This window comes from Anopheles moucheti, chromosome 2, assembly GCF_943734755.1.
Source record: "Anopheles moucheti chromosome 2, idAnoMoucSN_F20_07, whole genome shotgun sequence".
NCBI classification, from domain to species: Eukaryota; Metazoa; Arthropoda; class Insecta; order Diptera; family Culicidae; genus Anopheles; species Anopheles moucheti.
In genome coordinates, this window is record NC_069140.1 from 47165101 (window position 1) to 47177934 (window position 12834).

Sequence of the window (12834 nt, forward strand, 5' to 3'; positions counted from 1 at the left end):
ATATCGTCTCGCAGTAATTAATGTACCGTTCAGACCGACCTTTTTTATCTGTTCTTTTTTTTCTGCCCTGTTTCTGTGGTTTTAACAATACACAAATTTATGCAAAAGAGTATTCCATTAATGGTAGGTTAACTTGACACAGTGAGGGCAGATGTGCATGTCACGACATCGTGCAGGTGTGATAAAACAAAGCAGAAAGCACGAAAAAAAAAAACAAAATTGCCGTAACACAGCGAAGAGCATGGTTTGACAAATGTATGGCAACAGCAGGCAACATAACGCCATTCGGTGCGTTACACAGTCCATCAGCAGCTTATGTTTTGCAGCGTTGTAGATTACAATGTGTACGCTCGCCCCGTGATGAATAAAGCACTGCCCGTGTCTGCTTCCCAGACAACTGCACATGCGCACACCACCGTCCACGAAACATCGCAATCCGATCCTGATAACCTTCGTGCAGGACCTCTCGGCACCTTTTGCCACCCAGATCAATGTCGCCCTTTGGAAGCGGCATGTCACGCAGGTCACTTCACGTGCCATTCGCGATCGCTGATACCGATAAGCGTAGAGATGGGGCAGATCATCAACAAACCAATCCAGCCGCCCAGAGTGGTACGCGGAACGATCATCACAGAAATGCTCAACAGATCACGCAACGTTTTGCCGACTGCTGGGGAACGGGGTGGTTACCGCACACTTGAACCCCGAGCCCCCGAAAGGACAGCCGCGCAGTAACTCGCGTCGTCAAACAGAACACCTCTTCGGATGTTGTTGACAATTAGTGTGGCACGATGAATGCTTCGCATCGGTTGGTTCAATCGGGTCGAGGAAATTCCTATACCTTCGGCAACTAAAGCGTAAAGAAGCTAAACAGAAGGTTCCGTCCGGGGCAACTGATAAGAGAATAAAAGCTAATAACAACAACTGAAAAAGACTCACAAGTCGCACATAAACATATACTCTCCCGCAAATAAACATGCCCGAGGCTAGCTGACCTCACAAGGTTACAAGGCATAACTATCGTACGGAGCATGGATGCGGAATTTCTACCGTTTCTCGCGAAATAAATGCAAACAGATTGGAAATAATCTCTTTCGACAAGTTTGTAATCCTCTTTTCGGAAGGAGATGGTGTTGTGGAAGGAGCTACGATGACTCCAAAAGGTGATCTCAATGCGAAAGTCCAACCAAACCGGACCCAATCGCATCTGAACTGCACACACACATGGTGACCGTATTGGCCGGATTTTGCTAATTGCCCACCGCGGCCGCGCCGCAAACGCAACCTCCGCATGGGAATGAAGAGACCGCGCGGAAGGATCTGCAAGAATGGGAAAGTGATGAAAAGCTCTACTTTTTTTTTATTTAGTCTTATCAGCTAACCGTTATTTTTTTTTTTCAAACCTCACTTCCGGTCGTTTGCGTGAGTGAGCATGGTACGCATACTCAGTCCCCTTTTTGGGTGACTCATTTGAAATGTATGATAATTCTTTCGAAAAATGAATAAAACATGAATTAACGACATCCGAATCCATGCAATAAATATGTATTTATATCAGCCAGCCAATGATAGCTGGTGTAGCAGTAGTAATGGCGCTCTTTGGTGAACTGCAACCAAATCCTATCTAGACCAATCTAGAAAACAAAAATCGAATATCCGAAATCGAAAAAAAATCATCCCCAAAGATCCCCTTACGAATTTTTCCAACAACGTTTTAAAGATAAGGTTGATATGCAGATGTGATTAAATTCCTTAACGTATTTTTTGGATGAACTAGAATTAATGGTTTGACAGCTGGATTTACAGACCCTCCAAAGCTACTGGTTCCAAAAAGGGAATCAGTGTCTCAGGGCTCCAAGAAACAACTCAAAACATCAAACGTGGTTATCCTGTCAACCATGTTGCCTTAGTTGATCAACATCCTAACTCACAAAAGGTTCGTCTGGTTTGAATTATTAAATTCTGACATTCTGACATTCTAAATTCTGAAATTTCTGACAATTTTTACATTCTATATCTTCAAAATGACATTCATAATGGCTTCCAAATCCATTTCCACATTAAATTCATATCCCAAAAATCGTACGTGCGATGACAGCAAAACTAAGATTAAAGGGAAAATATCGATCTTGTTGTCGCACCAACGGAAGTGGCCTCTGTAATGCCCACCGATGGATCATCAGGTTATCATCAGAAGTGCCACGATGCACTTGATGTGGCGGGACAGGAAGAGTGGCCCAATCTAGACCAAATAATTAATCGGAAACTGCAGATTTACAGAGTTTACACTACCAATCGGTCATCGTAAATCCACTAAATGTCGTCATCAACAGTCACTTTGCCGCCGTAAACCCACAATTCGGCAGCAATAACCCAACAATGGAATTGAGAACTTTGAATCGGTCACAGTAATTACCTTATTTTGCCTAGCCCTATTACATGCCTTATTAAAAACTATTTTTTTATGGTTAATATTACGAAATTAATATTTTGATTACTTTTCAGTAAATTTCAATCGCCGTGAATTTAAAACGAATCAGATAATTATACTCTGCATACTCTTTGCATACTTGCGCTGAATATAATAAAAAAAACTTATATTTTTGTAATTTCAATTTTGTAGTTTAGCTAATTAAAAAAGAAATCACAACAATTATTTCATGGAAAAAAAACATGTAGATGCTTCTCTGGAGCCTTTTTAGGCCCGAATCAAAAGAAAGCGAAACGGCCAACGGATTCGAAGTTCTCAATGCCATTTTCTCATACTGTCCTTAAAACTAGCGCCTAATATTACATTTTTGTACAGCCCCACTTTAATCTTCAATCCCAACTTCATAAGCAATATAAAGTAATGTGTTTTTTACTCCTGCTGGATGCGACGGTCGTTGCGTGTATCATGAAACACTGTGTAACCGATCCAATGAAGCACATGTAAAATATGGATCGATCGATAGCGCCACCTTCCCAGACACACACAGCTCGTCGTCCACTCTGCTCGTTTCCCACCACGCTGCTGATTCAATCACAATTCTCACGCCGCGCGTACCGTGGGCGAGGGGGTGTATCGGTTTGATGGATGAAACCCCCCCAACCTTCCTAAAAACCCTTACACGCGCGCTCAACTCATCACACCCCAATCCACTCGCTCAATCGTCGTCCATAGCGCGATGACGGCAATGACGACAACGATGGCGAAAGCGTAGGAAAGGGTTTTGCTTTGCTTCGCACCGGTTTGACAAGAAACCGGCTCGATCCAGTCCCTGCTGTGTGTATGTGTGTATGGGAGTATATGCAGTGGACGTGGAAGTGGATTTCCCCACACCGCAGCACCGCATCAAAACCATCCACTCTAGGCGACGACGCTGGCCGTCTACTGTTGCCTTCTAGTTGGCGGACTAGAAATGGTATTAGTTCACGGCCACGCGGTTTGTATACACGGTACGACACGATAACGGAGCGGAGGCTAATAGCCTACCGACCGCCATTTGCGCTGCAGATGGGAGAGGGTGCGCGCCGGTGAAAATTTTCGGTTGCCAGACCAACGGACCGTTGATAAGGCACATGGGAGCACACCGGGGACACGGGAGCACCGAAAGACCCCGGGTGCCACCTGAGAAAATAGGCGGTTTGGTTTGAAATGCCGGAATTCATTGGTTCGTTATCGCGATCCTTTCCCTTGCTCTTCCCCTACTGGCGGTTTGCCCCGAACTTGAAATATTACTTCACTTCGCGAGTTCGAACAACGATAAGCCAATGCAGATGAGACGGTTTTTTTTGCTAAAGAAATAATAAAGATAGCAAGTTTGGTTGGAATACCCGCCAAAATGAAACATTCACATTTTGACCAGTCTTGTCTACATTATTTGCAAAGCATTAATTGGCATTCCGTGATATCATTTGTAATTAATTTATGTTTCTTTAAATAGTGAGTAATACTTCTTATATATCTATTCTTGATTAAGTTGGATTAAAATAAGAAATTATTAATGCAAATAAAGTTTATTGACATACCAATGTCATCCTGTTTCGTCGGTACTGGAGGAGGTTGTCAATTTGTTTTGTTTGTGTACACTAACCAATAAACCACTACACCAGTTCTGTTTTTCTGAGTAAAATCTAATAATCCTGCTTCACATAACTTTTCAAATCAATAAGAAATTGTCTGTCATCCAAACAACACTAATTAAACATCCCGCGCTTTTGAAGTTGTATCAAACAGTCAAACAAAGATTTATCATCCACACACACACTCTAAACTGCTTTAAAAATCTGGATTTAACAGCACAGCGTTGCTGACATAGCATCCGAAAAGTGGCTCGCATATAATCCTCGACGTATTCACGTGTTTCACCGCACACAACAGTTTCGCACCCCACAGTTGACCAGGAGATACTGAAGCGCCATCGGCTTTGGGCGATGTCCTAAGCATCCGCCATTCGTTGAATAATGCTGTGCTGTGCGTCTCGTCGTCACACGGTAACAGGGCGTGCGGTCGTGTGGGTGTCAGATTCATGGCCCGTCCCGAACCGTAGCTCACGCGGAAGGCACGAAATACAGGGCAACACGAACGCACACCAGCGCAAACGTCGCGGTCCATATGGGGATCGTTGCGAATAATACTACGCCCCGCGCGCAGGGATTGTTTGTTATCACATCTTCCACACGCAGACGCGCATTCAGCATGGAGGGTAGTGTGCGGGAGGGTCGTATTACAAACATGGTTATTATCACTACCGGTAGATCTTGGTGCAAACCGGACATCAAAGGAAAAGTTTCAACAGTCCTATCAACCACGATTGAATGATTAACAGCATTAGCCGAATTAGCAAGCATTTTGCTTCGTTGATTGAAATTCAGTCACGAAATATTGCCTCTAACTATCGAATTGTAGTTCAATAATGCCTCCATTTAGCAATAACTGGAACAACACTTAAAAAGAATGAGGCGAAATATTATGCAGCGGAGCATATCGATCCATTTTGCAGATATTGTGCAAAATAAGGAAAGATAAACAGAAAGAAAACGTCAACAAAAAAAATCGTACAGCTGCACTGGCGATGTTATTAGAAAGGTCATATGTTCCGTTGCCAATTGATGAGTCACGTTCATCAACCGTGGACCTGCTTAAGTGCATCATAGTCAACCGGGAAACGAAATGAGGGGATGGCTTCCTTTCTTTTCTTAACTTCCACAACCTTCTAATCGCACCACAACACCATATCTCGCATCATTTAACGTATGGGGATCTTTTTTTCCTATATATTTCACCAAACACTGGTCGGTCACCCTCTCTAGTACCTCATTCAAACACCCACCACCCTCTCCGATATGCACATAAAAGCATACTGGATTTAGACTCTCTTCTAATCACACACACTCGGCCAGCTTCACTTCAATCTTCCTCTGCTTCAAATTAACCAACCTCCGCGTTGCGACCGCCCAAGAGGACCAGCAGCAGCAGTTCGGCCAAATCCAACCCAATCCGGATCGTTGGGCTGTAAAACCGAACACAACAACTCACTGGCAGGGTATCTGCTACGCGCGAAGTGCCGCTAATGGACAGTGCAAATTGACAACAACCCTACCGGGTGTTTGCAGGCAAAAGCTCACGACGTACGAGGTGCCATCTAGCACACAATGAACGAGACTCATCTTTCTCAGCCTACGAGCATTTTTTTTTGTTCATTGGAAGCTGATCACGCGTAAAGTGGTGAAGCCGCTAATGAGTGCGCTTCAGGCGGAATAGGCGGGTTCGAAAGATGTGAAAATTTACAACCTACCGTACCGCACACCAGGCTAGCTAAAAGTCATGCAAATTTTAGCAATATTTTATTTACGTCAAGCGCTACAGCATTCAGTAATTCGTCAGCTTGGACTTGTTCCAAAGAAATATTTTCTTCGTTTCTTCGTTCTGGCAAATTTATCTGATTCAAGTCTAGAAATAAAAGTAATCATACTTTTATTGCTTGTTCTGAATCTACCTCTCGCCCCCAGTGTTATCGAACAGTGCAACGTCATCTGAACAACTCACCTGTATATCTGAACGATACACAATGAAATGGATAAAAAAAGGTACATCCAAAAAAAACCTTCTAATGAGTTGTAAAAATAGATCTGAAGTGTTTTTGTTTGCAAGTTGCTGTTTTTTTGTTGTAGCTTGTCCACCGATTATAAACACTTTTGCGTGGTATGTGCGCACAAAACCTACGTACGTCTAATTCAACGAAATGGCAAAAAGCAGGTAAGACGGGCATATTGATTTGACCCCAAAATAAACTACTACTCCACTGTCAGATGACCGGTAATGACTCATTACATTCCCGCGTTCAATGAGTTTTGATGCAATTATTTATAGCCAAATGTTGCCCGAAAATAAAAACAAAAAAAAAATCAAACAGAGTCAATGACTAATCACTATGGATCCCAGACTTCTTGGACTGCTCTCGGCACAGTGAGCTCTTTGCAATACGTCATACCTTCCAACACACATCGTAGGAACAAAAACGCAAAGCAAACATAATAGCAAACATTTTTGCTATAAACTCAACAAACTGCGCGATAGGAGTGGCGCGTTTGTTTAAATCTTCAATTATTGTGCTTAACCGGCACAGCAAAACCCTAGCAAATGTAGCACTACTAAATAAACACACGGAAACACGTAACGTTTGCTTACTGGATTTTCCTGTACTGCACACAACAACTTAACAAATTAACAAACAAACAGTGGTAATAAATTGTACACTGAGCAGACCACAGCCTGCTCAAATAAGCATAAACTAAAACCTACACCTCATTATTCAGCAATCATTCAGTGGAGGGATCAGTCAAGAACCCTTGACAAAACAATGAAATAAAAAAGATCATTCATCTGTGTAGTTCAAATTGAAGATCACAGAATCTAAGGTAAATCAAAACGAGTGTGTTTAAGTTCACTTATCATCACTTTCATCAGCATATCAGAATGCGCTATGGACACTGAGATGGAAAGCGGAGATACGACAAACTGATCCATTTCTCTGTAAAGTTGGAGATGCAGGATCTCTCTAAAACTTGAGAAAGAAAGTGAAATGATTCGTCATTCGATCATGAAACATTTGAAACAAACACGTCAGTCTTTTTAGGCTTAAGCACTTTCAGCTAATTCCCGCCTTATAACGTCCTGGTAAACCTATTTACGTCTCGCAATAGCCGGATAGGATACAATCCTTGTCTGCATTAAATCAGGATTGGCCCTCGGGGAAATAGCTTTTTATATTACTTCTTATATTCCTCAAGAAATAGACAACTACAGCCCTTCGAAATTGCGCTTCTTCAATTGCAGATGAATCAAATAGACAAAAGTTTGCGATACCTGGAAACCTATCCCCCGGGATAACATTCATTTACTATACTTACGTTGAACGATTGCCACTGATTGAGCAGATACTGGTGACATGCCTTGCATGCCTGCACCAGGCCTTTTGGATCTTTTGGACGTGATCGGGCCGGTCTGTGGAAGAGAAACAAAATCATTACTACGGTGTCCCACGCTCTCGATTGTAAACCCTTACCTAGCATGCGTTTCGTCGAATATCGGAAAATAGGGCTTTTCCTGGTCCTTCACATCCTTCGGTTTGACGGTCGCGATTTCCATCAAACTACCTCGTCTTTGTTCATCGCCGCACACATAGCACACCTCCGTCATTGAGTTTTTGTCCGGCATCGAGAGATCGAGAATGTCTGTGCCGGTGCTGCCGGTACTACCATTGCTATTGCTACCGCTTCCACGCAAACTGTTCTCGTCAGCCAGCCCCATTGGCAGCAAACCACCCACCGAGGACGCACTAACGCCGGCCCCGCCACCAACACTCCCCGTTGCCGAGTTCCGCAGATCTAGCGCACCTTCTTCCTCTAGCCGGAGATGGTGCTGCTGCTGCTGTTGTTGTTGCTGCTGCTGGGTCGAATGGGAGGAGGCGGACGACGAGGACGGTGGACCAGCCGTACCGAGATGCTGATGGTTCCTGTGGTGTGGTTCCGATCCCGCATTATTGTAGTTCACCATCTTGAGCTTGTGATGCGCAAAGGACGACATCTTCCGCCCGTCGAGGCGCAAGTTCGCACCGGCAGGCGACGGCACCGGTGACGGACTGTCGTGCGTGCTTGGGCGCGGTGTGGTTGACTTCTCGTTCCGGCTCGAGGGACGCGAGGTCGGTGCCTGTTGCGACTGGACGGTGATGTTCGCATTTGTTCCGGCTTGCTGACTTGCGAGATGATTTTCGAGGAACCGCTTCGCGGGATGATACGGTGGTGCGGTGGCAGTGTTACTGCCTCCTCCTTCGCCCTTCGAGTGGGGTGACTCATTCCTCTGTGGCGGTACCCCGCGCAGGGGACTTTCGTTGCGCGGCTGCGTCGGTAGCGTGTAGGGACCCGAGAGTACCCCGGATGGCTGTGCGGAACGTGGACTCTCCGACACCCCCCGACCACCGGTAGATTGCGGTGGTAAACCACCTCCGTAGCCACCCGGTGGAGGTGGACCACCACCCAGATGATCCGCACTCAATCCCAACACCTGCGCCGCATACTCGCCCTGGCTGTTCATCTCGGCACCGATGTAGTTTTTGTCATCCGTGCGCTTTAACCAGTACAACCGCTGGGAGAGTGGTTTGCCCTCGCGTTCGTGGTAATCCCACTGCTGGGCAAAGGTCGTGAAGCACAGGTAGCACGACCTAACTCCCACCTTGGCCGGTGTCCAAGCGGGCACGCCCGTGGGTGGTGTGTGCGATTCTAGCAGCGGAAAGTGTGGCTCGTTCGGGTTGTCCGGGTTTTGACGTACCCGCAGGTAGTATTTGTCCTGAGCGCCCTGCGCACCGCACACGTAACAAATGTTGGCCGGATCATCCATCGAGACGACCGAGGGCGACCGGGAACCCACCGAGGGGTGGTGTGGGTGGTAGGCGGCAGCTGACACGGGCGTGCTGTGCTGTGACACTACCGGCAACAGATGTGCCGGATGCGACGGTGCCGATGGCCCATGGTGCAGATGATGCTGGTGCGGATGATACGGATGGGCGGATGAGGAGTTTGGAACCGGCTGGTGGTGCTGTTGAGGCAGTTGCTGCTGATGTTGCTGGTGGTGGTGTTGATGGTGCGACGGTGGTGGCGGGGGCTCCGGTTGCGCTAGGGAGCCCCCACGTAATTCGTTTTTGATGTATGCCTTTGCTTTTTCCATTCTAATCTGCAATGGTTGAAAGAGCAAACAGAAACAAAAACTGTCTTAATAATAAAGTACAAATATTATTCAAATAATGCGTAGTGCAGCGAATGGATTTTCCCAACTCTAAGAACTTAAATTCCTTCATCTGGAGAATCCAGTACCACTTTAACTTCTTAATAATAATACAACACTTTAATACAACTTCTATAAAACATTTTCAGGAGGATCATTTGATATGGAAAAACAATCAGTAGTTTAGACAAACGTATCATATGATGCAGTGTTTCTCAGTTCAAGTGATAAAGTTTGAGCTATTTTTGGATTAGGATTATGTATTTGCTAAATTGATATTGTGTTGAGGTAAAAGTATTCTTTTTACTTTATGAGCATTGTGCAAAATGTTACGATTCGGCCTCTAGACTGACACAAATGTCATGTCGAATAGCTTTGCAAGTGTGTGACTTATGTAAGATTTTCACTTAACAGAACAATAACTTCAGGAAAGTAGCAAGATTCTACAAAATTACTTATGAGTACCCCAGTTTTACTTGAAAAAAGACAGAAATGGTTTCCAGTTTAACCTAAAAAATCCCTGTCTCAACTTAATTTAAGTTACTTCGTGGGCGAATACATGATCATCGTCGATCGCCGTACGACAGCATCACAAACATGGAGCAAATTAAAGACACCAATATGAAGAGCACGAGTGACATGTGTGATGAAATCCATGTGCGAGCGAACAAGTTCTCCCATAAGCCAGGGAAACCTGAATGGCGATGAGAAATATTTGGACCACGGCAATCTCACCATGACAGGCAGAAAAATCACCGATTCCAGACGTTGTCTGTACTTTTTGTTGAATCTGCACTCTGTTCCTGTGTTTACCACCTTTCTGACTGCCGACACAAATGGAGGACACACTCCCAAAACCACACACCAAACATTCGGTCAAGGGTCAAGTAGAGAGGTTATCGGGAGGACAGACTACTTTTACCATGGGAGCTGATCCGTGCTGCATTCCTCCGCCGTATCATCCACCAGCGCACACCAACGAGCTCAAAAGGTTTGACCCCTACCATGCTAAAGTACACATACACACATGCACACACACACACCCACACCGATCCGTGGTTGCCGGCAAAAATGGAAGCCGCCCGAAAAAAGGTTATCAGCGTTCGACGCGCGCCATTGGCATCGTTTTTAATCTACAGCCAGGAGGGAAAAGCCAAACCGCGCCGCCGCTGGCTGTTGATCGCTTTTATACACCCCAACCACCTACTCGATTCGAACAGACACACATTCGTGAAGTGACCTATGATCGGATGCTTCGTCTTGCCACTTGGTGTATCGGAATGATGCTCGCTCCTTTAGAATTGCAGGGTTTTGCAGACAATCGGATCGGTTGTGTTTTAAAAAAAATATGACTTGCTTTACATTTCCAAACAAAGCTTTACACGAAACATTTGAGCCGATTTTTTCTCCTTCTGTACATAAAATACAAAAAAAAGTGAAAATAATGTAACCTACATTAGAAAACCCTGTCGATCGCACCCGCGCTAAGGAAATGTGAGTTAATCACACAGAAAGAGCACCACGATGATTGACGCGGCATTCGATTTAAATGTTAGATTGGAACGGATTGCTTCAAGTTTACGCTTTCTCTCTCTATCTCTCTCTCTCTGTCTATTTCGTACTAAAAAACACACACACTCTTTTCATCTATCCCAACACTAAACCCTCCTGATCCTCTCATCCTACGGGCATCGTGCGGTGAATCCGTGCGAAACGCAACGTTTATAACGAGATTCCGCGACGCGAACCAGAGCCACGCCGCGAACTTGTGTGCTAATGAACTGTGAGGTCATTCGGAGAGTTTGCATGTGTTTGTCTGTTTGTCTGTTTGTTTGTTTTGCAACGTTTGCTTTCTGTCCCTGTTGTGTTGCGCTGTTTGGCAACCATTTCGGCCAGTTGGTTTGTTTTTGTTGTGTCTTGTGGGATGAGAGGACCGCTTTTTTTTTTGGCTGCTTCGCTTTTATACCACAAATACAAACTCGTCCATATTTCATTATTATTTTTTGTTTATGTGCTCAAAACACAGATGGTCATTATTTTGGTGCTCAAGGACTTCTCTAAATATTAAAAAAACAATATAGTAATTCTGGTCAACGAGTAAACAAATTGTGATCACGTTCTACACGTAAAATATACAATCCAATCAGAATAAGCACAAATCACAAATGAAATTAATGCTTCCTTTAATGTTTCATTCATTCAAACAATACCGCCTTCTGTAGAGTGCAATTTGTTGTACGGAAAGTGCACGATAAAGGTGTGAAAAAAGCTCGTCTTCATGTCTCACCGGCACAAGTCTCAACTTGCTAGCGGTACACAACAAAATACAATACACTTTGCCAGCAATGCAATGCCAAAAGATCGCACAAGGTATGCGATATTTGTGTACGCCCCAGGCGAGTGGATGAATGAAATTCAGATTGCACAGCTCACGGGGCAAATGCAGACAACGGCGCACAAGCAATGCTAAATGTGAAATGAGTTGTAACGCGATGGGTTGCCAGAAACGATGTAGTTCACTACTCCGGCACAAACGCCTTCCCCTCTGCTAGAAGAATGTTTAAATAGACCCGGGCCAACCATCAAAGAGCGTTAGACAAGGTAGGTGTAAAAGAAAAACAACGATGCATTGCTTGCATTTTGAATTCCTTCGAATCGAATTATTCTATTTCATTTCCAACCAAATGAATCGGGGCATCATCATCACGCAACTATGGCGTGCGAAATTATTTCCCTTTCTACCCACCCCGGTGCAGTTACGTATTATATTGCAACACAATGTAACGACTTTGTAAAGTATGGCATAATTTCCTGATCGCAGCTCAGGAAATGTTTTGGTGCTCTTGGGAGTTTGCATTTAAATATTTAACAAACACCCCATGCAAACTCATTGAAATTTGCATCATTAGAAAGGCAAACATTTTATCTATTGCACAATAAACACTGTATTGGTGGGCCGCATTGATATCTCACTTCAGGCAAATTTTACTTGAACGATCCACCCCATAATATCTCTTAATAGACGGTTATGGTGTACAGAGGGATATAATACACCAATGACATTAAACAATTGTGTGGAAAACCCTGTAGCTATTTTGAACGATCAACAATTCATCGTCATCGTCTTATCCGTTCACAAACATCAGCATCAAAATACATTTCATGTGTTTATGCATGTCAAAAAACATTGGCAAAACAATCCTTTCCATCGAAATGAACCTTCGGAGAAAAAAAGAAAAAATCACTTTCGTTCTCGTACCGTATCTCCCATAGAAACCATCCCAAAACTTTTGCGGGGTTGCGGTAGTTATTATGGAGCGCAAATTTGGGCTTTTTCCTTGGGGCGCCCCGAACGGGCGCTGTTGCTCGGCAACAACATCCTCGTGGGCCTCAATCATAGACCTTCACATTTCAAACGCACCTACACGATCCCTTTGTCGGTCGCTTTGTAGTATCGAGTTCATGCAAACAATCGTAAATAGCGAAAAAGTCTCGCGCCGCATTCATGCAAAGCCCCAACACACGTGTAACCTCACACATTTTGCGCTTCATCCAATGTTTTTTCGAGT

At 44.4% G+C, this 12834-nt stretch overlaps 1 protein-coding gene across 1 annotated transcript in view; it reads right to left on the reverse strand.

Moving 5' to 3' along the window:
* The window catches only part of LOC128297087 (uncharacterized), a 93630-nt gene that overhangs the window by 66188 nt on the left and 14608 nt on the right, over window positions 1–12834 (reverse strand). Inside the window, exons 3-4 of the mRNA XM_053032651.1 lie at window positions 7551–9214; window positions 7396–7489 (exon numbers count right to left, since the gene is read on the reverse strand). Of these exons, the coding sequence (XP_052888611.1) occupies window positions 7396–7489; window positions 7551–9208 (1752 nt within the window). The 5' untranslated portion in view covers window positions 9209–9214. The remainder of the gene's footprint in view (window positions 1–7395; window positions 7490–7550; window positions 9215–12834) is intronic.